Source organism: Limanda limanda, chromosome 14 (assembly GCF_963576545.1).
Source record: "Limanda limanda chromosome 14, fLimLim1.1, whole genome shotgun sequence".
Classification (NCBI taxonomy): domain Eukaryota; kingdom Metazoa; phylum Chordata; class Actinopteri; order Pleuronectiformes; family Pleuronectidae; genus Limanda; species Limanda limanda.
Window position 1 is genome coordinate 26811641 of NC_083649.1, and position 27802 is coordinate 26839442.

Sequence of the window (27802 nt, forward strand, 5' to 3'; positions counted from 1 at the left end):
GCAGGATTGCAGCGCGCGCTACGCTTTCTGTGCTCTGCGCGCACCTCCGTGGATAGGCAGCCTTTATTCACAGTGTCTAGCAATTGAAAACCCGCGGAGCAACCAGCAATCAAGCTAAAAGAGACGGAAATTATACTAGTGTGTCGACGTCTTTTGTAACTTAATGGGGAAGTGCAGGTTAAACAAAACTCAAAGTGGTTGAATAAAAGCACGTTTAGTGCATGGTTTAAACCAGTGGAGGGGAATGTTTTTGAAGGCTACTGTACCTTTAGCAAGAAAATAGTAAAACTAGGAACATCGGGTGTAAAGGCTTTAGAATCGCATGCCATGCACTTTTCTTGTGTCAGAGAAACACAAGAGAAGGGAAAAACCAACAACAAACTCCCGCCATCTCGTCGGTGTTTCGAGAGGCTGAGGGCAAGGCTGGCGGCAAGATGGCCGTGGTCATCTCCAAGTTAAATATTCTGAGTAGGGGCTGCAAGGAGAAGTTGGCTGAACTTGGTTGGATGTCAGACAATATTTTCACGGACCGGCCGTTAAGGTGTGGCTACGGAGCCTCACTATGGAGTCCCTCTGGTACGGCCTCTGGTGACATTGGTAGATTTTTTTTTGTATTTAACGAAATTAACGAATTGTTAATACACGGCCTCAAATTAATTAATGCTTGGTAAGTTACCAGCAAGACAGAGACGAACGGATACCAAAGCTCCATTACGCACACACTGCGCTTCTGTGCGCTTTGGAGAGGTTGTTTTGTTATAAAATAAAACATGAATTTGTTAATTAAAAATAATTCCACCGATGTCACTACAGATATGATGTCGGAAATGGCAACAGAGTTTTTAGTGCTGTTGTGGCGATCTCAGGGTATTCTGCCGTGACTTTAATCCAGGACACCGGCAGAGTCGTTTTCTCAAACATACTTTTAAGGCTGCTGTCATTTGCGATCTCCAGCAGCTGATCTTCTTCTTAAACAGACATGCTGGATTCACCTGGTTTGTTGACAAATGGGTCTGACAAATACCGTGCTGATTTGTGTTCAGCGAAAAAGTGACGTGACCGAGACGAGCGTCTTGACATGCGTAAAGCATGAGTCATAACGGAGAGGATCCGGTAATGGCCGGATAATAGATACAACAAAAATCATGTATATTGTTTATTCTTTCTGTGCGGTAATTAATCTCACATTTTGAAATTCATTAATCTAGATTAATCGCGTGTAAAGTTTGTTTTTCTTCTAAAGACTAAATCTTATAAATTAACGAGTAATCACTTCAGACAGCCTGTATTTTACACAATGTTGTGTTTTCAAGGAGGCTCAGGCCTATAACACCTACCTTTAAAGTGGCAGCCAGGTCGTTAAATAGCATGTATGATAAATTGTGTAATTTTTTTTTTTTTTGAAAAACCACCACCTGAAAATATTCCCAATGTCCTTGGAAACAATAACACTGCTTCTTTCTTCATTGAAACATCCAGATTAGTAAAAGGTAAAAAAAGAGGTGTATTTGAGACACCATTGGTACTGTCATCTTTAACATTGAACAACACACACAACAGCATAACAAGTGGCCTCGTTAAACTGAACTGACATTCAAATCTGTCACGTTAAAGTGCAAACAAACATGAAAATGAAAACAGGAAGATCTCTGCTACTTTAAAGGTCCCACCGTATGCCCATTTTACCACAGTTGACATGGTTCCTTGGGGTCTTAATGAAATGTCTGTAACATTTTTTGGTCAAAATACCACAAGGATCATTTAAAACAGCACCCTTTTTACCCTGTCTAAAACAGCCCTCCTCAGATTGACCTGTTTTGAGTGCTGGAGACGAAGATACAATATTGCAACCATATCGTTTTGAACCAGAGTCAGGTGGGCCGAAGCCTGGCTGCTAGAGCCCCAGCGCAGGCCCGCAGTGGGAGCAGTGGGGGCTAGGGCAGTTAGCTACAGCTCCCACTACCCATAGCCCATAGCTCCGGCTGGCAGCCCGGGTAGCTCCGCGCCACGCAGACGAACATGCGCACACACACACACACACAGTTCGAGGAAGATAAAAAAAATGCACATGAGAGGACGGAAAGAGTGGAGTTGCCTGCATGGTTCAAGTAGCTTCTCCAACTTCTCCAGTTCAGCCAGCTCCGGTGAAATCAACATCGAGATGTTGGTCTTGTGCTGAGCGAGGGCGGCAGCAAGCGGACCCTTGTTTCGCTGGATCCGTTTGAGGGCAGAATTCCACCGGGTGGCAACATCTTGAACTAGCGACTCTTCCTGCTGTCCTTGTTTGCTGTGCTTTCATTCAGACGGGACTTATCTTTTGACGGGCTGTGTTTGAAGTGCGTCGAGGAATTCCTCCGCACAGTTCTCCACTGTATAACGCGACTCTGTTTTTTTTTTACTTCCAACGCAAAATATCTAGTTTTCCATACATTGTCAATAAAATGAGCTGTGACACCCAGGTAATTGTCATTGCTGAGTGCTGACTGACGTCCAGTGGTCACCGGTGAGGGCGACGCTGGCAGCTTGCTCGAGGAGCTGAATTTTCTTTCGCACACCGGAAGTAAACAAAGTTGCTTTAACTGCGTTAAAATATTTTATGGCATTAATCTCGGGCACAATAATCTCATAGATTAACGCGTTAATTTTGACAGCCCTAATTACAACACATATACTGAAATGGAAGTTAATTTAAAGTAGCGTTGAATATTGAATATCCCTGATCAGAGACAGGTTTTCATGTATTTCGTTGTTGAACAGCTTAATGTAGTTTGATATTATCCTTTTACCTGAATGGAACAAGCTCTTGCACAAATTTTTATTTTGGAGAGATTTTTTTATTGGACTGTAAAAACAGATTAGCAGTTCAGATTAGGCAATTTCTTCTTGTGGAATAATGCTTTGCAGTGCAAACTTTGTTTTTTTGCATATTTGTTTGTATTCAAGAGAAAGAGGATTATTAAATTGTTTTCCTCCACTGTCTTTTTTTTTTGTTGACCCATCATACATCAATGGATGTTCCATGGCTTTTTGTGGGAAACAGTGAATGAGTGATGGTCGTGGATGGTCCATGTGCATCTCTGACTTTGATCATTCATGTTCCTCCCCCCTTGTATTTTAGCTGAATTTTCACACTCTCTGCCTGTTTTGTATCACTTGGATTGTTTTTGTTTAATAAAATCCAGATTCTTACCGTTTTCTCTTTTCTCCTCCTCCTCTCAGGGAGTGTAGACCGTGGGCAGGGTTTGTCCTTCCATGAGGTGGGTGATTGATGTGAGGCAGAGATGAGGTCGACAGCTGAGGAATCTTCAAACAGCAACAACAGTGTCGGTGGTGGATTAGGTGGCGGCAGCACCGTCCTGCAGCGCCTCCTGCAGGAGCAAATGAACCGTAATTACGTGCTGCAACAGCAACAACAACAAGGAGGAGTAGCAGGGGGGGTTGGGGGGTACTCAGGACAGGGACAGGTTGGCCCCTCTGATGATCACTCCATGACCCCCCACATAGCTCGACAGGAGCCTCAGGGCCAGGAGCTGCAGACAGACAATGGCCTGGAGAAGTTGGGCTCCACCAGAGTAGGGGGAGGGGGTGGGAGCAATGGAGGAGGTTTCGGGACTGGGAGAGGCAGCAGCATTGGAGGGCAATGCCCAAACCCAGAGGACCTTCCTACCTATGAGGAGGCCAAAGTACAGTCCCAATACTTCCGTGGCCATGGTCCTCTTACTCAGCCACAGCAGCAAAACAACCAGCCCCAGCAGCCTCCTCTCTCAGCCTCAGTGGGTGCTACCTTCTATGTCACTGGGGTAACCAGCACCAAGATGCGTACTGAGGGTCGCCCAACTGTGCAACGAGTGAGTGGTGCAGGAAAAGTGCACCAGGATGATGGGCTGAAGGATCTAAAGCAAGGGCATGTTCGATCTCTCAGTGAAAGACTTATGCAGCTCTCCCTAGCCACCAGTGGCGTGAAGGCACATGCTCCTGTCACCAGTGCCCCTCTCTCCCCCCAGCTACCCCTACCAGGCCCACAGAGTGACTTCTACAAGCCGCAGCATCGTGGCCCCCCTCCAGACTACCCCTTCAAAGGAATCGGCTCACCTTCAAAGCAGCAGGAACTTGGAGGCCATTTTTACCAGGAGCAGAGAGGGAGGGAGCATTCGAGGGAGCTGCTTCCTGTCCGATACCAGCCACCACCTGAGTATGGATCCTTCAGGTAACAAACCTACACTCGCAATATGGTATTAATTAACGTATTTACAGTATACACACTTAAAGCTGCAATTGTTAAATATCAGCCATCTACTTGATATGTGAAAGGGATGACGTCACAGCCCAGAGTGTGTGTAAGTGTTTGTGTATGCCATTAATGCAATAATAACAATGATTATCATGAATTAAATTAATTTGAACTTGCTTGTGGTCACTCAGTGTCAGTCAAGGCCACATAGTGCAGTATAAGTTATTTAATACTGTTTTGGTAGCTAGCAAAGTCCCCTATTGCAGGGGCAACCTCGGCTAAATTAACTTTAACGAGCCACCATATGTTTACACCATTGCCCATGTTGCTATAGGTAATCATATTGTCTTATCATATCACTTTTAGGATTCCCTTGATAAAGATGCATTAAAAAGCAGTGTAATAGACATACACAACACTACTATGCTAAATGTATGCCTTATTATGTGTAAGCCTGCAGGGGAAAACATTTTTCAAATTGTTTGGTGCTATATCAGCTGTTACGCACAACTGTATGGAAATGTCAAATTCGCAATCAAACAAATACTTCACATGCAAAGATACAACTATTAATCCACTCTGGACATTTATATAAAACAACTGAAATCTTTAGGAAGTGGATAGTTAGTATCCTGAAATACTGAGATTGAACTGGTGAGCCCAAATGTGAGACTTACAGAGGGAAAAGTTAGAGGGTATTCCTAATAATACATTTTATATTACCAAATAGAAGCCAGGTGTGCAGAGTAGGGTCCAGGAGACACGCTCAGAGTCAAACCATTGCAGAGGGACAGAAGGGAGGGGAAAAGGGAGAGAGAGACACAAGGAAAAAATACAAGCTGCAGTGACCGAAACCACCACATGCAATACTTGTTCAACAAACAATTATTTGCTTATAACCACTGTTATTGTTAAACCTGAAGAGCTTTTTGCAAGTTTTTGTCTGAAAATGAATAACAATTAGTCAAAATCCTCTCTCTGTATCTTGTCAAGGCAGCATGACGAAGTAGCAGAGGAGAAGAGAGACAAGGAGGAACTTGTTTTAACATACTTGTTTGTTAAATTTGTATTAGATGATATTTTGAATTCTAGCAGAGCTTGTCTTTGAGAATTTCTTACACTTCGATCACCAGGGAGTTAGTCAAGTAAGAGTGAGCAAGTTCAATACCACTGCTTAGTCTATAACACTTACTACTTATTTGTAGTTGTTTTGGGGCATAGTATGATATTGAGCATATTTAAGTTGTGGTTTAAACTGTGGTGGTTTAACAATGGGTGATGCTCAACCAATTTTCGTGCGCCGCCTGGACCAAAAATGTCGGAGGTCGATTCTTTTGAAATTGGTAGTTCTGGGTCAATTAGTCTTATTGTGTACTTTGTACACTTACAAGTGAACGTATCTGTGCTTAATGCAGGATTACACACTGTACATGTGTACACATACCTGGATGGTTACTTATCGTCAGTGCAACTGTCAAATAGTTTTTTATTGGCATGAAGCCACTAAAATTTACAAAATAACCAGCACAAGGGAGAATGAAATATGCTAGAGCAAGACTTGTCCTTGCCAGAGGAACTAACCTGACCTGTGACATTCATACATGGCGATTTTACAATAGAGATAGTTAATAAATCTGCAGTTTTCGAAACTGTTTTTAATTCCAATTAATAATGTCAGAAGCCATAATGATTGTTTTGGAAATTGTGTCTCACCATAGTCATGTGTGTGGTTTCCATAGCGATGACACCAAGTACAGAACCACAAAACATTTCTTTCAAATTAAGTGGAAAAATTATGAAAATGCTGAGTTTGCCATTATCCACAAGGACACACATTCATTATCTCCGTCCCGTGATTATCAAACAACTCTTTTTTGGCTTCTCAATTTTCTTAACTAAAATAATCAATTATCAATCAAACTGGTTGCCCTTTCACCAGTAAATGTCCTAAGACCAGTTGGCCTTTTCCACATACAGAATATCATATACAGTTTAACATTGATTGAAAGCACACACACACAGATTCATGTTGAGTCTAATACTTCAATGATTATGTTGATCCTGCGTGGGTTTCGTTCCAAAACAAAAAGCACACAATTATGCAATAAACAACTGAATACTCAAAGTTTTCATGACATGGACTTTGGAAAATGATAAAAATAAACATTGAAAAAGATGATATTTGAGAACTTTTCATGGTCTCCCAACAGTGTTCTTGAAACAGGGAGAACAGATCCTGTTTGGCCTGTTTCCCATGCGCTTATTAACCTCAGAGTTAACCAAATTCAAACAGCCATGAATACTGCATCAGGCTAGGACGAGTCTAGACATGATCTGTGTGGCTTTGATGATGTACCATTGTGGGGTAGAAGCAGGAATATTTGCTCCACACAAAGTCAGCTGAGAGCTGGTGTTTTGTCACCTCCCTCAAAAAGTAGTTCTACTAAATTAGTTTAGACTTGTACATTTAACAATTTGTCAACAACAGTATCCAGAGTTGCAAGTGATTAATAAGCTTGGCCTTTGCTGTTTTAGACACTCTATGTTGATATTTTTGATTTTAAAAAACATAATAACAAAATCTTGTATCCTGGGTGTTTGCTAAGAGTCTGGCAACATTACACATGTCTCGCTCAACGAGAAGTGGCACTCAACTGTACAGCAGCTAGTTGTCCCTCCTCAGCTAGCCACTGTAGCCGTGTCGTGGCTGCCAGTGAAGTTTTTGTAAGAACCATTAATTTATACACCACATTTATAAACATAGGTTGAAAAATACTGTAATTCTTCTTGAAATCTGAACTGCAGTTTCTGGTTATCAGCTTACATATACAGCAATATGTCTATGATAGTCAAAAAAGGCCACATGTTATTGTGCAATTAAAAATTAAAAATTTCCTGATGATTCACTAGAAATCCAACATATTTTCCCATTTTCATGCCAGGTGAAAGAAGTGAATAGATTTCAGTTGTCAAAGGTAAAGGTCACTGTGACCTTATATTATACCTTAAATGTAGACAGAAACTGCCCTGGCTGGCGGAGGCATACCAACGCATAAGGGAAATTCAAGTTTTTATTGTAAATTAATTGATTTTACTAATTTTTGTGGTTATTGTTCAAGGTTATTTCTGTGCCATTGTTTTTTTATGTAAATACATGGTCATGATCTTAAATTGATTTTAAAATATTTTCAGCCCCCATGCATCTTTTATTGATTTTTTTCATCTGCTATCTCCTTTCCTGAAAGGTACTGTATGGATAAAGATTATTATTACTATGCAGCAAAAGAACAAAGATCTCACACACCCTGCAAATTGTCTCTATTAGGAATCCATAGTCTATTTCAACATCTTATTCTCACTGAGAACAATTTTATAAACATGTAACTAATAAAAATAAACAGTCACAATGTTTGTTAAAAATAAGGATATGTTCTAAACATCAACCTAAGAGACTAGCTTAGGTAGAGGACCATGTAATCACACAGCTGATCTCTTCTCAGGTCCAGTAAGGATGGTTCGCTTCACTCCCAGAGGCCCCTTCACCAGCACAGTCCCACCTCCTCTGTCACCTCGGTGGGCTCCTTGTCCCGTGCTCAGTCTTCCACCCTCAGCAGCATGCTTGGTGCCTCCCAGTCCTCCCATATTTCCTTTCACCACCAGCATCCGCAGAACCATGGGGAGCCTTTCCATTGCATTGGGCCCCGCAGTCCACAGAGTCCTAGTATGCAACATGCAAGTGAGCCCTTGACCTTAGGGCCGATTCATCCACCCCTACAGAGAGGTCATGGTTTCCCACATGACCCCTATGGCTCTACCCCAAGGATGCACCATCAGCAACAGCACCATCAGTATCATCATCATCAGCAGCAGCAGCAGCAGCAGCAGCAGCAGCAGCAGCAGCAGCAGCAGCAGCTACAAGGACACTTCCAGCTGCCGGTCCAGGCTGGAAATTTCCCCCATCCGCACTCCTACTCCCACCTGCAGGGAGAGCCCTTTGCCATGATGGCACGTACCCACCAGATGGTGGATGTGTTGACAGAGGAGAACAGGATGTTGAGGCAGGAGATGGAGACGTGTCGTGAGAAAGTCACCAAGTTGCATAAGGTAGCATCTTCTGCAGAAGACATTTACAGGATATTGTTCACATTTTCAATACTGATTTCTACTGTCCATGCTGACCCCTTCTAAAAGCAATATCAATGTAAGAGAAGGTGGACTCAATCCACAGTTATTTTTCTGTTTATAAATTAATCGTTTAGTTCAGTTTTTCAATTATATGTTTTTATCCAAGTTTATAATTGGAAAAAAATCTGGATTCTGTCTTCAGTGTCAAAGTGTACAATTAGCATTTATTTGATCTACTGTTTACGCACCTTGTTTTAGGAACATTTGTGACACTTGATTAAAAAATGCAGCAAAGCAAACTTTTATCTGAGATAGACAACATTCGAAATACCCCGAACTTTGCACAACTTTTGATGGGAGGTGGGTGTTACCACAGCCTTACTTAGATAAAGGAAGTATGAGATTCCGATGTTCACAGACAGTGTTTATTCTTGCGGAGATGTGGCAGAGGGATAGTAACTTTGCAGGCATTTTATATATAAAAAACTAACCTCTTTTTAAGTCAAAGGACTTGAGTTAATTTATTTAAAAAAATGCATCTGTTCATTCATTCAATTGTAGGTATTTCAGGTTTGTTAACACTGGGCAGGGTCAAATCTCATTCCCTATGAAGAGTGAAAACCTCACTTTTTGTGAGACTGTAAAAAGGGAAGTCCCCAAGATGTACCGTTTGATAAGAAGCAGACCCAGCAATCAAAATACAGTGTTGTTTGTCAAATGGCTCTCTCTGAGGTCCTGTGTCTGTGGGCAGTTGGAATCAGAGATCCAGCTGGTGTCTGAGGCCTATGAAAATCTTGCCAAGTCCTCCTCCAAGAGGGAGGCCCTGGAGAAAACTATGAGGAATAAGCTGGAGCTGGAGGTGCGCCGACTGCATGACTTCAACAGGGACCTCCGAGGTGAGAGTGCACAGCGATGCAGTAACCATATAATAATATGTTTAAACAGGTTTTACACAGAGGAGAGGAGGAGTGATATTTTAATGTGTTAATCATAGCACTGTTTATTATTACTAAGTTTATTTACCGTCTATTGAAAGGTTTGTTGGCACATCATTGTGCATAAAGTTCAAATGGGAAAAAAAGTCATGTTCCTGGCTGTAAATGTACATACACAGGGGATATTTTTACATTTTATGTTAAAAGAAAGAAATTTAATTTAATTTAGCCAATTTGTGGTAAATCTAAAGGGTTAGTTTTTTCAAGGAAAAGACTTACAACCACATAAATGTCTCTTTTCTTTGTCAGTGTTTTATAGTCATCAGTAGTAAATCTTCTGGTTATGATGAGCTGTTGTAACTGCTTACACACGTTTGAAGGCTTCCCCCGTTTTTGCCGCGTGTTAACTCGCCGCTTACCTTGAGCCGACTACACCGCAGGGTGTTGTTGCTACATTTTCTGACCTAAGTCTCAACTGCTCCCAGTGAGCTGCCCTCGCGTTGATTTCGATCTAAGTTGCTACAAGCTAGTGTTAGCTCGCTGCTGACCCATCAGACATCGAAGTGGCCGCATAAACATGCGGATCGTCGAGGCGGAGACCCCCGGGACACCTCTAAACGCTTTCTGCAGGACCCGAGCTTCACCCTACTGCACCGTGTCGGCTGTACAGTACAGATGTGCGGATCTGTGCAGCCGACCTCAGCGCATCTTGAGTGCTTAATTTGCTTCATGCTACTAGCTAGCTATTCCAGGCGTATCCGAGGTTTGCAAAAACAAAGTGAAGTGCTTTGGCAATTATCGTGTCTATATACGATTTGATGAAGGCCCAGTTTGAGTAGCCACAGGTTTTTTAGTATTTCCCTGATGTGCTATTGTTCCTTGAGCCAACTCAAACTGGGCTTTTTTCCAAAGCTAAAAAATGAAACAAAACAAACAGAGAAGAGAACAATAAACAACATTGTTCTTCCTTTCCTAGGGATTTATATGTTAATATACAGGGAAACAAATGTGTCTGTGTGTGTGTGGGTCTTCAGTCTGGACTGAATGTGGTCTGCCTCTCTTCAGTGAGTCTCCCAGCAACACTAAAGCCATTTTCAGACATGAACCCTGGAGGATGTCTGGAGAATTTGGTCCGGACTTTCTGCAGAGGTTGCCTATCGCACATGCAGAATGCATAAAGAGGTTCTTCGCTCAGACGCGTTCACATCAACATTGCAATTTCCTCAGCAACAGAGGCAGGACAAAATGTTTTAATTCTGCTTCCGAGATCACATGTTTTTATTTACAGCACATTGACATATTGAGCGAATGCTCTTATTACCACAAACTCTCTTGACATCTTTGTCACTGTCGCCCCTTTTTCCCCCCGTTTTCGTTTTGTTATTGTTAGTTTTGCATCTGTCGCATGTTAGAAACATGATAATTATCCAAATTTACTCCTTAATCCTGCAGGATCTTCTACTATGTTCGCTCATCAGCTCGTCAAGACTTTATGTGGACTTAATACAAAGGAAAAAGTCTGTAGAAAGACTTTCACTTGGACAATTGCATTCATCCCCCACCCCTTCGGAGAAAGTCCTGAGGATCTCTGGAGTTCATTTCATGTCTGAAAGTAGCTTAAGGCTACATACACACTAGTACATTTTCTTTTGAAAATCCATCAACTCAAATACCTGGGTGTTTTAGAGATGCTCAAACAGAGAAGTTTGCTGCTGGCCATTTATTAGTTTGAAAACTCCAGGGCTGCGTTTTTGGCTGGACGGGCAGAAACAGAGATGTTTCAAAACGATGATTATGTAGACACTCAACCACTTACTTGGGTCTTTTCGATGACAATGTAGCCTTCGCTGATTCATCAGGCTCCTATCACATGATCCATTACCAGGAGAACACAACTGGCATTAGCCTCGGCTATCAGTGTAGAATGCAACATGTATAATCAATTACAAGCATTGCATACACTGTTGTCTTTGCCATAAACTGTTATGCATTTCACAACTGATAACGTGTAAAGCGAATGCTTTCCTGTTAACACCGGCACATGCATGACCAGTGTATGTGAATGGCCAGGTGATATATGTTTGTAGGTCTGTGAGTATGAAAAAAGGAGAAAACTTATATGGAGCCAAAATGATGGTTTGGACTGAGATAGTCTAAATGTATGGATATAGCCTAAATGTGGGTTGAGCACTTTAAATTAAGAGAGTAAACGGCAATGAGACGACGCTATCACTATCAGAGACTTTTTATAAACTACTCATAGACTTACGCAGTTATCATTGTCCCGTTAAGAGACCACATTGTGTGTGTAGCAACTGCACTTGTGCACATGTGAGCACCCATGGGTGTGTTGGTCTTAAACACTCACTTCATGTATGAATCACATTGTGCTGATATACCCTCTTTAAGCAAAGTTGGAATTGGTGAGTTTTTTTAAGTAAAAGTTATGATCAGAGCAAGTAACGGAAAAAAGTTAGACTTAATGCAACATTCGTACTGATCTACTTTGATAGATTTTTTTTATAAGAGCACCTCCAGTATGTTTAGTCCCATTCACCTCCTCTTGTTGCCTGTATTGTACCAGTTATTAACTGTGAGCATTTGTGTTGTGTGTGTTTAAGAACGCATGGAGACGGCCAACAAACAACTTGCTGCTAAAGAGTTTGATGGCTCAGAGGACAGTCGCAAAACCATCTCCCAGCTGGTCACACAGAGTGAATAACATGCACCCACACACCTACTCTAACCTTCTGTGAAGATTCAGGGCACCCATCCTTCAGAGGCTGCATTTAAAGACTAAATTCATCAGCGCAGGGCGAATAGACTGTCTCAATTCGGAGACTCACCCAAATAAGGGGTGGGCGGATCGATTCCAAGTATCGAATACAAAAGGAACAGTCTCAGTTTCTTTCTTTTAAGTTATTCCCATGCATTGAGAATAGAAGCTGTCTATCTACCTGGTCAGGAACACGCGCAACCCTACTCTTTCCTCCTCGCCACTACTGTGTCTGTGTGTGTTGCTGCAGTGCACACCCTGACCAGTTGTTTAACCAGACATGTGGTGATGGCTGAATGAAAGGGGAGCACTGTTTGGAACCTTTTTACAGCTGTAAATGAAAATATTGCCAACTGTGATGTGTACAGGAAGGCTTTTCGCTGTTAGAGCAACACCACAAATTTGTTGAAACACACAAAAAGAGTAACTGAACTCGGATCTGCAGCAATAAATGAGGGAGGAGGTGGGCACAGATGCCTCAGCAGCACTCAGACCTCTGACACAAAGACAGAGTTCACTGGCAGAATCTTTTTAGAAAGGAAGAGAATATATAGTCAAACTGTAATTGTTCCTCATTGACTGTTACTTCATCAGACTTATTAAATATAGCAGACTATATTCAGACATTGAAATGACATAAACCTAACATTAATATTCTTATTCAAGATTCAGAACCCTGCTTCAATGAATGAAATAAAAATGGTTGGCAGCAGTTAAGTACTTTTGTTTTATTATTGCAACATTGATTATAATTTTAAAAGGCTTGAAAAAATTACTTGTTTGCACTTTATTAAAATACATATTTTTTTATAGGTATTTCCTTCAATTTACAATGATAAAATAATTATTTTGCCAATAAAAAGTGCCCTGTTTAAATAATAAAATCTATCACTATCAGCAATATTAGCCATAAATGATGCAATAAGAAGACCGGACTCAATTTATTTTGCGCAATGTGGTCTACCAGGTCCCCTGAAGGATGAAGCCCCTGAATTGAGACACAGCCATTAAGTCAGATGTGCCATAACAAACATTCTGAGTACATAACTATCACCTTGAAAATATGCTGGAAAGCCTTTTTCAACAAGATTTCATGTTTTTGTGTGTTCAGACAAAGAAACACTTCGTGAGAAGGAGAAGCTGGAGATGGAGGTGAACTCGCTGCGCTCCACCACTGAAGATCAAAGGCGACACATTGAGATCAGAGACCAGGCACTCAACAATGCTCAGGCCAAGGTAGTCAAGTTGGAGGAGGAGGTAAGAGCATCATCAGCAAAATAAATAGAAAATATAGTCAAGACATTGACAAGGTTAGAAATAACGATTTTTATTTGAAATATTAATTTTGTTCTTCAAGCTTTGCTTTCGTCAAAGAATGGTCCATTTGCAGCAATAACAGCATTGCAGACCTTTGGCATTCTAGCTGTTAATTTGTTGAGGTAATCTGTAGAAATTTCACCCCACGCTTCCTGAAGCACCTCCCACAAGTTGGATTGTCTTGATGGGCACTTCTTGCGTACTATACGGTCAAGCTGCTCCCACAACAGCTCAATGGGGTGGAGATCTGGTGACTGCGCTGGCCACTCCATTACAGACAGCATAACAGCTGCCTGCTTCTTCCCTAAATAGTTCTTGCATAATTTGGGGGTGTGCTTTGGGTCATTGTCCTCTTGTAGGAGGAAATTGGCTCCAATCAAGCGCTGTCCACAGGGTATGGCATGGTCTTGCAAAATGGAGTGATAGCCTTCCTTTTAAAATCCCTTTTACCAAATCTCCCACTTTACCAGCACCAAAGCAGCCCCAGACCATCACCTTACCTCCACCATGTTGACAGATGGCGTCAGGCACTCTTCCAGCATCTTTTCACCTGTTCTGCGTCTCACAAATGTTCTTCTGTGTGATTCAAACACCTCAAACTTTGATTCGTCTGTCCAAAACACTTTTTTCAAATCTTCCTCTGTCGAATGTCTGTGTTCTTTTGCCCATATCAATCTTTTCTTTTTATTGGCCAATCTCAGATATGGCTTTTTCTTTGCCACTCTCCCTAGAAGGTCAGCATCCCGGAGTCGCCTCTTCACTGTAGACATAGACACTGGCATTTTGCGGGTACCATTTAAAGAAGCTGCCATTTGAGGACCTGTGAGGCGTCTATTTTAGGGCTGCAACTAACGACTATTCTGATAGTCGATAAGTCATCGATTATAGAAACGATTAATCGACTAATCGGATTATAAATGACACAAATTCTCAATTGCTCTTATCTAGCCAACAGCTAACAGCTAGGGAAAGTATCAGCAATAAAAAACATCAACAAACGAAACTACAGTCTTCTTCGGACTGCATAATAGTCCATGTTTTGTCGCTATTGCACATGGGCGACTTTCAGAGATAGGAAGGAAGCGAGATGGCTCACTCCTCAGCTACTTCCATCAGCACCTCCGGTAAAACGCATTGAGTTCAGCTGCACGGCATGAAAAACACGCGCTATGACGTAACCAACGAATAATCGGCAAGTAAATTCTTCGTTGACTATTTTTGTCATCAATTTTTGTCAACAACGTCGATTAATCGTTGCACCCCTAGTCTATTTCTCAAACTAGAAACTCTAATATACTTGTCTTCTGGCTGAGTTGTGCACCGGGGCCTCCCACTTCTCTTTCTACTCTGGTTTGTGCTGTTGTCTGAAGGGAGTATTACACACCGTTGTAGGAAATTTTCAGTTTCTTTGCAAATTTCGCATGGAATAGCCTTCATTTCTAAGAACAAGAATAGACTGCCGAGTTTGACATGAAGGTTTTTCCTTTTCTGGCCATTTTGAGAGTATAATCAAACCCACAAATGTGATGCTCCAGATACTCAACTAGCTCAAAGGAAGGCCAGTTTTATAGCTTCTCTCACCAATTAAACAGGTTTCAGCTGTGCTAACATGATTGCACAAGGGTTTTTAAGGGTTTTCTAATCATCCATTAGTCTTCTAAGGTGATTAGCAAACACAATATACCATTTGAACGCTGGAGTGATAGTTGCTTGAAATGGGCCTCTATACACCTATGTAGATATTTCATTAAAAAACAGACGTTTCCACCTAGAATAGTCATTTACCACATTAACAATGTATAGAGTGTATTTCTGATTAATTTAATGCTGTCTTCATTGAAAAAAACAGTGCTTTTCTTTGAAAAATAAGGATATTTCTAAGTGACCCCAAACTTTTGAACGGTAGTGTAGGTGAACTGAAGATGTCATCTCCCTAACCCTACACACTGCCCTCTCCCACCTGGACCAGAGGGACACATATGTGAGAATGCTGTTCATTGACTACAGCGTTCAATACTGTCGTGCCCCTGAAGCTAGTCACCAATCTCAGAGACCTTGGGCTCAACACCGCCTTCTGTTATTGGATCCTGAACTTCCTGACGGGGAGCCCTCACGCTGTGCCAATAGGAAGCAACACATCCTCCACCCTGATTTTCAACACCGGCGAGCCCCAGGGCTGCGTGCTCAGTCCTCTCCTGTACTCCCTGTTCACGCATGACTGCTTGGCCACCCACAGCTCCAACACCATCATCAAATTTGCTGATGACATCTCCGTCATAGGCCTGATCACCGGCAACAATGAGATGGCCTTGATCAGAGCCCTGATATCTTGGGGCCAGGACAACAACCTTAATCTCAACGTTAACAAAACAAAGGAGCTAATTGTGAACTACAGAAAGAGACATCAACGGGACTGTGGTGCAGAGAATCAGCTTCAGTTTCCTCAGGGTTCATATCAGTGGTGACCTGACCTGGACTTACCACACATATTCCATCAGGAAGACAGCCAGACAACGGCTCTTCCTCCTCCGCAGGCTGACGAGGCTCAACATGGATTCCAGGATTCTACGCAACTTGTACAAGAGCACCATAGAGAGTGTCCTGACTGGCTGCATCACCGCCTGGTAAGGCAGCTGTACCGCCCTGAACCATAAGGAAATACAGAGGGTGGTGAAGTCTGCCGAGCACATCGCCAGGACAGAGCTGCCATCTATGGAGGACCGTAGCCAGCGGTGTAGGGAGAAAGCCAACCGGATCATTAAAGACCCCTATCACCTTACCCATAAACTGTTCTGCCTGCTGCTATTGGGCCGACGGTACTGCAGCATCCGGGCCCACATCACCAGGCTCAGAGACAGTCTCATCCCCAGGCCATAAGACTTTTAAACTCATCCAATCTGCAATAACTCCTCTAAATCAGCAACTTACAACATTTGCACTACTTTTTTTAGTGTTTATTTTATTATATCCTATATTAATACTATTTTATGTTATTTTGTATGTATTTATTTAAGTTTGTATGCAGTATTTTGTATTTTTTGCTTGTATCTTTTGCTTGTAATATTTTGAGTATGGCTAGAAGGGAGCCTGTGACCCACGCATTTTATTACGAGCGACTACTGAATGTAATTGTGTGCAGATGAGAATAAAGTCTTGAATCTTGATGAGAAAGAACTTGACTGTGGAGAGAAAAAACTTCCTCTTAACTGGAAGAAACTTTTAGTACAGCCAGACTCAATATAGGCAGCCATCAGCCTTGGGTGGTTCGGTTAGAGCGGAGAAAATGGGGAAGAGAGAAGAATCTGTTGAAGATAAGAGAGGGGCGAGGAACAGTTTTTATCTCTTGCATTATTGAACTCCAGAAGGCAGTTTTTCAAGTGTGTGTGTGTGTGTGTCTGTAGCTGAAAAAGAAGCAGATTTACGTGGAGAAAGTGGAGAGGATGCAACAAGCCTTGGCTCAGCTTCAGGCAGCTTGTGAGAAGAGGGAGCAACTCGAGCATCGTCTCCGTACGAGACTGGAAAAAGAGCTGGAGTCATTGCGCATGCAGCAGGTAACATGACTATGGTAACAGCTTATCATACAGAATATTGCTTCTTGAAAAGGACAAGTTTGTCATATTGTATATATCAGCTGTAAACAAAAAATACTGTTAGATTTTTACACATTTTATAACAATTTGTCTGTCTTTAATGAGATCAAAGTGTTGACAGCTGTGGTTCAGTAGGTAGAGTGGGTTGTCTACTAAGCGGAAAGTCAGTTTGTGCACCTCAAGTGTGGAAAAAATGTACGCAATCGTGACTTAAAATTTAAGTATAAGGTATAAAAACTAACCTGTTATTTTTAAGAAAGCTTGCAGTCATGCTTAACTGTTTGTTTGTCCCTTCTCTTTCCCATCTTATCTTTTCATTTTCCCTCTGCTAACTACATACTCTTTATGCAAGCCTTTACCTTCATTTAAAAAAGTACAACTTTCATCATCCCATTTGATTTAACTGTTTATCCGTTAATTGGGATTACACCAGCAACATATTTTGTCAGGAACTCACAGATGACAGATTTGTCTTTTTTTGTCTCACTCATTCTTTCATTCACCCTTCTTCATGCCTTTGTCCCTCCCAGCGTCAGGGAGCCTCTCAAAGCAGTGGTGGGGTCCCATCTGAGTACAATGCCACAGTGCTGATGGAACACCTAAGGGAGAAGGAGGAGCGGATCCTGGCTCTGGAGGCCGACATGACCAAGTGGGAGCAGAAATACTTGGAGGAGTGCGTGATGAGGCAGTTTGCATTGGATGCCGCCGCCTCTGTTGCCACGCAGAGGTACATTTGAATTAGAGTTACTGACCTTTCATTTTGTGTGACAGTGGCCCTCGTTGAAACGGCAGTTGTATGAACATATTTGCTCCTAAGGGGCATGTACAAGCAGAAATTGACGATACCACAGATTATTCTTTCTTGACCATTCCAAGGGGCTCTAACCACAGCAGCCAGAGACAAAACACCCAGGCTTTAACATCTTTATTGGAAACCAGGTGCAAACACATACTTAACATAAATCTGGCACTTTCTGCTGGCATATAGCTTTACAGCTTGGTTTCTGTCCTTGTGTCTCTCCCGTAACTGTCTCCGTGTCTGTGAGTCTCTGTCAGGCATCTCAGTCGTTGCCTTTTAAACGTGAGGATCAAGCAACCAACAGCTATCATCTGTGCTGATTGATCCTCTGTGGTGAAGGTGCTCTCCCAGTCCCCTCACCTCAACAATCCTATTAATAGAAAATAGAAAGAATTCTCAAAAAAAAAGGCAATAAAAAGTTGTCCTCTCGATCAAGTAACCGGCATTGTGTCTGATGAGCCGTTGGCTTCCTCGGCTCATTCAAAGTTTGGGGCTGTTATGGCTATTTCTTTTTCGGCCATTCTCTGCTTTGACTTGAGTAGCTCTGTGTGATGCGATGCTATAGCCTGAAGCACTTCATTATTATCTGTTATTGGGGAGGTATCTGTCGTTGAGCCCGATGCTTTGTTTGGGCCTGCTTCGTCCACCTTTATATAGCCTTTTTTCTGCATTTGTGTCTTCACAAAGTGTCTTTTTAGTGACTTTACCACCTCAAGTCGCAGACGCGGCTGGTGGTTTTGAGAAGGAACAGAGTTTATTATAATGAAGTTCAGATGCAGGCTGGGGCGGCAGGGTGCCGACTGGCTCGGGGATCCAAGATGAGACGAGGGAGCAGGCAGAGGGGCGAGGCACACGGAAGGGCTAGGTAGACGAATGAAGATGCATGGGTTGGTAGAATATCCAGGAAAGACAAGAGGGTCGAGAATAGCAGAAGCACATGACCTACCGGACAAGACGGAATAATCTGGCCCTGTAGTATGAGCAGACCAAGCTTTTATTGAGGGTATGATGAGATGAATTGAGAGCAGGTGTGCCTCGTCCGCTGCAGCCAGGAACCAAACACACCCCCTACCACACACACAACCTGCATAGGGAGAACAGAAAATGTGAGGGGGCGAGAAACAACAACAGTACCTAACAGAATCATCACAATCGTATCGTATTTGTGGTATTGTATCGTATTTGTGGTATCGTATCAAAAGTATCGGGTATCGTGATATATGAATACACGGAAATGGCCTCGCTAATTCACCTGAGGAAGATCCAGATTTTTTGGTCACACAATGACACAGCTGAAATGCTTTATGTGAAGCACAGTGTTTTGGTGTCAGCAGAGATACAGTACCAGTCAAAAGTTTGGGCACACCTTCTCATTCAATGTTTTTTCTTGATTTTTCTTTCTTTTTACATTGCAGATTAATATTGAAGACATTCAAACTATGAAGGAACACATATGGAATTATGTGCTAAACAAACAAAATGCTCAACAAACCAGAATATGTTTTATATTTTAGATTCTTCAAAGTAGCCACCTTTTGCTTCGATGACAGCTTTGCACACTCTTGGCATTCTTTCAACCAACTTCATGAGGTAGTCACCAGGAATGGTTTTCCAACAGTCTTGAAGTGTTCCCAGAGGTGCTGAGCACTTGTTGGCTGCTTTGCCTTCACTCTGTGGTCCATTTCATCCCAGACCATCTCATTTGCGTTTAGGTCGGGTGGTTGTGGGGGCCAGGTCATCTGACGCAGCCCTCCATCACTCTGCTTCTTGGTCAAATAGCCCTTACATAGCCTGGAGGTGTGTTTGGGGTCATTGTTCTATTGAAATACAAATGCTGGTCCCACTAAGCGCAAACCAGATGGGATGGCTTGTCGCTGTAGAATGCTTTGGTAGCCATGCTGGTTAAGTATGCCTTGAATTTTGAATAAATCACCAACAGTTTCACCAGCAAAGCACCCCCACACATCACACCTCCCCCTCCATGCTTCACGGTGGGAACCACACATGTAGAGACCATCTGCTCACCTTTTGTGTGTCCTACAAAGACATGGCATTTGGAACCAAAAATCTCAAATTTGGAGTCATCTGACCAAAGTACAGATTTCTACTGGTTTAATGTCTATTCCTTGTGTTTCTTGGCCCAAGCAAGTTTCTTCTTGTTGTTGTTTTTCCTCAGTAGTGGCTTCTTTGCAGAAATTCGACTATGAAGGCCTGATTCAAGCAGTCTCCCCTGGACAGCTGATGTTGAGATGTGTCTGCTACTTGAACTCTGCGAAGCATTTAGGTGGCCTCTAATCTGAGGTGCTGTTAATTTGTGGTTTCTGAGGCTGGTAACTCTGATGAACTTCTCCTCGGCAGCAGAGGTAACTCTTGGTCTTCCTGTCCTGGGGCGGTCCTCATGAGAGCCATTTACTGACCTTCCTGCATTAAAGTAATGATGGACTGTCTTTTCTCTTTACTAAATTGAGTGGTTCTTGCCATAATATGGATTAGAACTGTAGGTGAATAAGCCTATTCACTGTATAGAGCTCTGCACCAACCCTGCCTCTGCACACCACAACTGATGATCTCAAACACATTAAGAAGGCAAGAAATTCCACAATTTAACTCTTGACAAGGCAAACCTGTTAATTGAAAACCATTTACAGTCACGAGAGTTTGGTAAATCTAACTTGGAACACGTGGTAAACAGTGTTGTGCATGAACAAGTTCAAAAGAACGCGTTCATTTTTATGAGAACAATGAACTGAACGCAACTTAATGACAAATAATAAATCTGAATGGTGAACACGTTCATATTGTAGCGTCCTCGCTTATAGACGACAGGAAACTTCTCTCTTTATGTGTAACTTTATTAAAGTCCAACGAACACGACACGCTTCTTGTTCGTAACTCCGACACTCCTAACATCCACCACTGTATTTTTCACTCCCCTTCCTCATTCACCGTTGACCCGCCAACTCATCAGCCAATGAGAGCCTGCCATCCCAAACAACATCATAGCCATTGGTCTAGAACTGTCACGTGTCCCACCCCGACCTGTTCACTGACCCTCAGGAAATCTCAATACTTATTTAACACAGTGTTCTTAGCTGAACATAAGTCATAACAAACACATAGCAGTCAAACAGAACGTAAACCTAACTACCAGTCCGTTACAATATTATCTGAAGTCTAGCTAAAACGTTACGGAATGTTTTCCTTCTCCTGAGGAGAGACGCTGTCTAAATCGAATGCCTGCACCATGTTGTTGTTCAGTGCCGGTAAAATGTCCGCGCTGTAGTAGGCTACATCGCCAAACCAAACTAACTCGACTTCGCACTACGTTACCCATGATTCATCGCATACAAATGTAGACCAAACAAAAAACGTATTCCAAGTGTTTTCTTCTCTGGCCAGTGTCTCGGCTCCGAACCGTAGTTGGGAGCTCAGCTAACTGGTTATTTTGGCTCGCTGTCTGGCCGGTAACCAGCCGTCCGGACCACTCCGTAAATAAGGAGGAGGAGACGTTTCTTTACTTGGAATGCGGACACTTTATTTCTCAGATATACAGTAGGAGCAACACTCGCATCACCTCTAAGTGGTCGTTCACTTCTCATTATACACACACTTTTAGCGCCTTTTCCCACAATACGTAGGTGCACTACATCACACAGTACAAACTTTCCTTAAAGGGGCAGGCCCTACCTGCAACACAAGACAACAGCTCTCAGTCTCATATAAAAATGGCAAGTGGAAAGCAGAGACGCAGACTCAGCGATTACATCCGATGCACCTTATTATCTGAGGGATTTTTACACACTGTCTGATAAAGATTCCGACAGTAAAGGCAAGGGGTAGTGATGGCTAAAGTTTTCTTTAAAAAACAAGTTAAGTCTTTCATTCTCACTTTCCACCTTAAAACTATGAAATGAACTGAACAATGAACTATTTCAGAATGTAAATGAACTATGAACGTGAACATATCATGTTAACTTGTATAAACTGAACTTTGAACTTGTTCATGAGAGGTGTGAACTTGCACAACACTGGTGGTAAATAACCTTACTGAAAAACGACACTTCGGCGGTATGAAAGCAGAGATATCAAGCTGTGGCTGAGATAGTTAGTCGTTGGGCTCTGTTAACGCATTCCCCTCACTTGCATCGTTGACGTATGTTAGATGGGTACCAATGGTGTTTTGGGGTGGTTTTAATCACCTACTGCAGCGATTTTGTTTCTGACCTGACAAACTGACCTTTTAACCTGGTTACCAAATCAGGCAATTAATGGATTTCACCTATCCTAGGGTAAAAAAGAAACATCAATAACTGGTCAACAGTTTATTCTAAAGTTCTCTGGATGTTCTGTACAGTACTATAGAATAATGGAGACTCCTGTTTTGCAGGGATACATCTGCATCAATTATAAGCCACTCTTCCAACAGCAGCTATGATACATCAGTAGAGGCTCGAATCCAGAAGGAAGAAGAAGAGATTCTCATGGCCAATCGGCGCTGTCTGGACATGGAAAGCAGGTAAAACAATCTTCACGTGCAGCCTTCTTCAGATTTACTCATGTCAACATAAATACATCCTTTAAGTTGGGAAGATTATGTCATGCAGTTTGCCAATGATTAGTTTCTGTGTTAGGAGGTGGCTTTTAGCTATTCAATGTGTCTTGAGGGAAAGTATATTTTTCTTAATTAACTCTTAATTAATCAAACAGAACAAAGCTGATAGCTGGTATAAAGGTTAATTTGCCTTGAGCAATTAGGTGGGCATTAAATGGACAGCAAGACACCTGCCTCTACACCAGTTCTGATAAACTGCCTATTATGTTTGGTTTGTCTGAGCTGTTGAAAAACCTTCGTCAAACTCTTAAGACATTCAACTATGAGGAGCAATTTCAAACGTTAGGAGTTAAACAGTGATGTGTGGTATGTTTTAGTGTTTTTTCAGTAAAACGTCAAACTTATTGATCAAACAGTAATGTTACAGCACAAGGTCTACTGTTGTTAACGACTTACGAGGTCAGTTGAAATGTACAATGTATAAAGAGATTGAGGTGACTCATTCCTGGTACTCTCTTTTTTTTACCTAATCCAGGATAAAGAATCTGCATGCCCAGATCATAGAAAAGGATGCCATGATCAAGGTGCTCCACCAGCGCTCAAGGAAGGAGCCCATCAAGTCAGACCTACCGTCTGCAATGAGGCCCTCCAAGTCCCTGATGTCCATCTCCAACAGTGGCTCTAGTGGATCAGGACTGCTCTCTCACAGCTTGGGACTGAGTAGTTCGCCCATCACTGAAGAACGCAAGGACACCTGCTGGAAAGGCAGTCTGGGTAAGAACCAGTAGTCTTGACACAGAATGTGTGACACATGGGAGAACAACAGCTGAGTTGGTACTAAGGGTGTGAAATGGTTATAGACAGTTACTTGTAGCTATTGTGTAACTGTCTTTATCTTGATTAATGGGTGCTCTGTTCATTCATCAGGGCTTTTGCTGGGTCCTGAGTTTCGTACAGAGTCTCTCAGGACAGAATCAATCTCATCATCCCCCTCCCCAGTGCTTCACTCCACCCTGATGACCGCAGGCCATTCAAAGACGGGCAGCAGGGACAGTTGCACCCAGACCGACAAGGGTCAAGGTCAGGATACCAGCAAGCCCGGCACTCCAGCGGTTCAGAGCATGACACTGCCTGCCCGCCTGTCCAGCCCCGGCCCCATCTACATCCCTGACCGCATAGCAGGTCAGATGATAATAAGAGCAACTGAACTTCTAAGGTTCACAATGGTATCTTAGGGCACTACATTAGGGCAATACATTTCAAGCTCAGTGTCTTCTTCAAAGTGTGGTTTCAAAAGTGTTTGACCAAATTTAGGTTAAGGAACGGATGTCACACTCAGTAAATTATAAATTATTATAGAAATTATTTCAGATACAGCCCTTTTTCCAACACTGAAGAGTCAGCACAGTCAGCAGTGAATATTCACACTGAGCTCTTCCGTCCAACTTAAAGTTCAGGATCATTAATTAGATGATTTACCCACAGACTTAGTGCCAAAGTGTTTATCTGGTCATTAATCAGAAAAATAAATTTGAATGGAGCACACACACTAGAATGTCGTTGGTGTTAAGTGAGTAAATATTATGTAGATCTTATTTAGAAGACTAAGGGCCTGATCTTCTAAGATCCCAAATAAAGAGTGCTAAATTGCGAGTTCATTATAACAGATTGAAGTAGGTGATCCACTAAAAGTAAGTAAAAGCATGAGCACTCAGGCGTGACATTTGCGCCATTGTAGCGCACACCAGGCAGCTGGTCAGCTTTGTATCTGGTCTGACGATGGCCATCAGTGCCCTGGCAAGAGGGATCCAAGATGGGGTACAGGCAGTGGTGAGGTCTCTCAATACAAGTGGTCCCACAAAAGAGCAACCAGGGAATGGAGAGGGAGGAGGGCTCACGCTCAAGCGCAACTTGCGAAAAAGAAAAACCCCAGTAAAAAATGTATTTTTGGCAAAAAAAGGGAAATAGAAAGAAATAATGAATGTCAATGTAAATATTTCTTTAGGCTTGATGTAAATTTGCTGTTGTTTTGTGGCTGTGATGCTCAGTTTTGTTTGGCTGCAGCCATCTATCTGCAACGCTGTGCAGATAAGCACCTACCTTTCAAACGTATTAAATATAGACGCAGTCACAATCCCCGCAATTATTTTCAGGCTTTGTAAATCACAATGAGTGAGCTAAATTAAAGTATTTGCATTTACTCCTCCCAAAATACGTAGAAACACCCAACATTACATATTCATTAAGACAACGTACTAAATTGTGCGCACCATTAGTAGATCAGCTTGCATGTTTTTTTGGAGGGGGGGTGAAATCAAGTTTGTACACGTTTTAACTAGTGCTGTTAATTGATTATAAAAAATAATCAAGTTAATCACTTCAACAGGCTGTGATTAATCATGATTAATCACACATTTAAAATACTACTATTTACAAGTACAGTGTTTGAATAAAGAAATGTATAACAAACTTGTCAGGGCTTTTTTAAACTTTGTTTTACATCTCAGCCAATTAGAATATCTTAATTCACTGAGCAACAACACCCACAAAATGCTAACTTAATTAGCAGACAACCACATCAAGTACAAAAATAACTGCTTGCCTGTAAATAATTTGTAAAATTACATTTTACCCACATGAATTTAACATTGAGTAGGCTTAAGGTTTTAAAAAAAAAATGAATGCCATGGTGTCTTTGTAGAGACAAAGTAAATAGTCCCTTTTCAAACTCTACAATGAATAACATTACTTGATACTTGAGAACTTGTGTCAAATGACTCCAGTCATGAAGTCTTCCTTTTCTTTTAACCTGCTCATCAGGGGCACCTGTGTGCAACTGTAGTAAACACGCCTCTGAAATTGGGCTCTACTCTATTACTGCACAGAGGTTTAAGTGCCTCATCATTAGACTAACTAAAAAAAGATATCATGGAGTGCTTGGGATTACTCAGGCAAACTAGCTTGTTGACATTTTCAGATGACAAAGCTGACCTCGTCTTCTGTACAATGTGGCCTGCCAAAGTAAATAGTCTCTCAAATGGCACTGGTGAGGAAGATGTGGCCAGGTACTTTTGTGCAAGATGTGCTAGCCTACCATGGGCACCAGTGTGTGGACATGTGTCTATGCTTATACTGGGCTCTGTCCAGAGTTTTGTCATTGGAAAGTGCCTCCTCATCAGACTCTGACTCTGACCCCAACAGTAGGAGAGCCACATTCTTCTTTGATGGCTCTGGTTCCATTTCCTCGCTGCAGGGCTGTGATTCAGTTTCTCTGTCCTTCAGCATCTGACTCAGCTTATGCCACACCTCTTCCCTCTCTGATTTGGAAGGCCACCTGAGGTCCTTGAATCTGGGATCTAGAGCTGTTGCTACCTTTACCATGAAAGGGTTGTGTTCTCCTTTCGTGTGTTGAGGTCCCCTTTGAATGCAGCCTTGAAGCGCACTATGTAGGCAGGGATAAACATCTGAAATCTCCATTGTACGCAGAAGGTGGCAGAGTGCAGGCAGGACCACAAAGCAGGACACATATTTGTCACCACCAAAGAGCTCAGTAACATACCTTCAAACACAGAAACAAGACAGAATTATAGACTACATTTTTCATTCATAACACCCATATAGTGGACAGGCCTAAAATTATTTCTAAACAAAAATATAATGGAGAAAATAAATGAGTTGAGACAAGGAAAATCACTTTACCTGCATGGCTCCAGCAGTGTTTCCAAATTTGCTAGTCTGTCATATTCAGCTGAGGTTAGCGTGGCCAACTTGTGCATCCATCTACTGGGCCGGCTTTGCCGTCAGTGGCTCTTTGTTGTGCTGGATACGCTTTATCATCTCCAGTGTTAAATTCCAGCCTGTGGCTACATCCTGGATGTGTGACTCCTCTGTCTGTCAATGGGAAGATTGCTGAACTTTCAGCTCTTCTGTGTTTGCAGGACTGTGTTTGAAATGTCTGACTATTTTACGGCACTTGGCTAATGCACCATCAAACCCGCTGTCACGGAGAGACACTGTGATCGTCTGCTTTATAATGTTCGCTGCACAAGGCATGTGCTCGAATGGTAGACTCCTTGCCGCCGCTACCATATTATGAGCACTAACTGTTCCAATAGTGATGACCCTGTCCGTTATCCCCCACTCTTAGCAACGTAAAGTAACTGGCGAGAGCATGCTTCGGCGAATGCCTTTCCTCTGTTTTCACTACACCTAACGCAAACGAATGCAGCTGCCAATTATCTATTAGATGTGCTGTTATGCCGAGGTAGTTATAGTTGCTTACTGATGTCCAGTGGTCTCCTGTCAGTGCAATAAATGAAGCTCGTGCCAGCTGCTCCACTTTTGTTGCCTTTTCACTTCCATAGAGTTCATGGATTCTTGTGACAATAGTTCCCCTCGAAGGCATTTTGTAGGATGGGTCCCCTGAGGTGATCTAGATAATGTCTCGAAGCCCCTTGTCTTCAACTATGTTGATGGGTCTGCAGTCTATTGCGACCCATTAAGCGATAGCATTAGTTAGCTTAGTTGTTGTCGTTTTGTTGACAGTGCATTCCGCCAGTGTAGCTTGACGAGCACGGCTTGATCTTGTCTCGGTGTTAGCGTCTGTGTTAGCAAAGATTGTACTTCAGACTCGTTGTACTACGGTTAAAGACAGTTCATCACTGCAGTATGTACACACAACTTTGGTTTTATCTAAACTCCCATTCTGAAGCTTTTTAAATCAAAATTTTCCGTTAAGCACACAGGGGTCCGTCTCCTCGCTAATCACTTCACTACTTCTTCACCCACAGGCAGGTAAACATCCGCGCTGGAGGACTATGGCAGGAAATTGTGGTCAGACTTGGTGATATGATTAATTTGCGTCCCAAAAAAAAGTGAAGGTTTCCAGATTAATCGCAAGCGTCAACGCGTTAACGTTAACAGCCTTAGTTTTAATACACGCAAACCTTTAGTAGATCAGGCCCTATATGTTATAAACAAGCTGAACTTAAATTCTACCTCCTCTGACTTTCTGATGTTCCTTGTCCTCCTTCTGTAGATGTGGTGGCGTTTCACAGCAGCACCCTGGAGCGGAGGCAACCTGTCCAGTCCCACCTACAGCAACAGCTCCACCCATCAAATCCATCCATCCAACAAGAACTGGACAATGACATGGTGGAGATCCTCATCTGATACATGACCTCTGGAAGAAAACATATAAATGAAGATGGCAGTTCAATTAGAACAAACACAACAACATGTAAATCATCCTGGCTCATTCCTCACATCAGCTGACCCTCAAGAGACACATTTTGTAATGTTTACACATGCATGCATTCAAACACATTCTCTTTATCCTTTCACCGAATCACTGTTTGTTATAGTAATTTGAAAAAGCTATTAAAAGCAAAAAGCAGAAGTGTGATAACCTCTGCTTTTCCTAAACTTGAGAGGAAGTTTATGGCCTTATATTTATCTTTATAACTGTGATGGTGATA

General features: G+C 42.2%; 1 protein-coding gene across 1 annotated transcript; it reads left to right on the plus strand.

Annotated features, from left to right (window-relative positions):
- Positions 1–434: 434 nt before the first annotated feature.
- On the plus strand, positions 435–27802 carry amot (angiomotin). Its single transcript, XM_061085368.1, is given in 12 exon segments — positions 435–576; positions 3220–4207; positions 7732–8335; positions 9108–9252; positions 11913–12005; positions 13179–13324; positions 16786–16935; positions 17505–17701; positions 22161–22289; positions 22861–23099; positions 23253–23507; positions 27364–27802. Coding segments are annotated over 12 exon segments (3222 nt in total). The 3' UTR covers positions 27498–27802.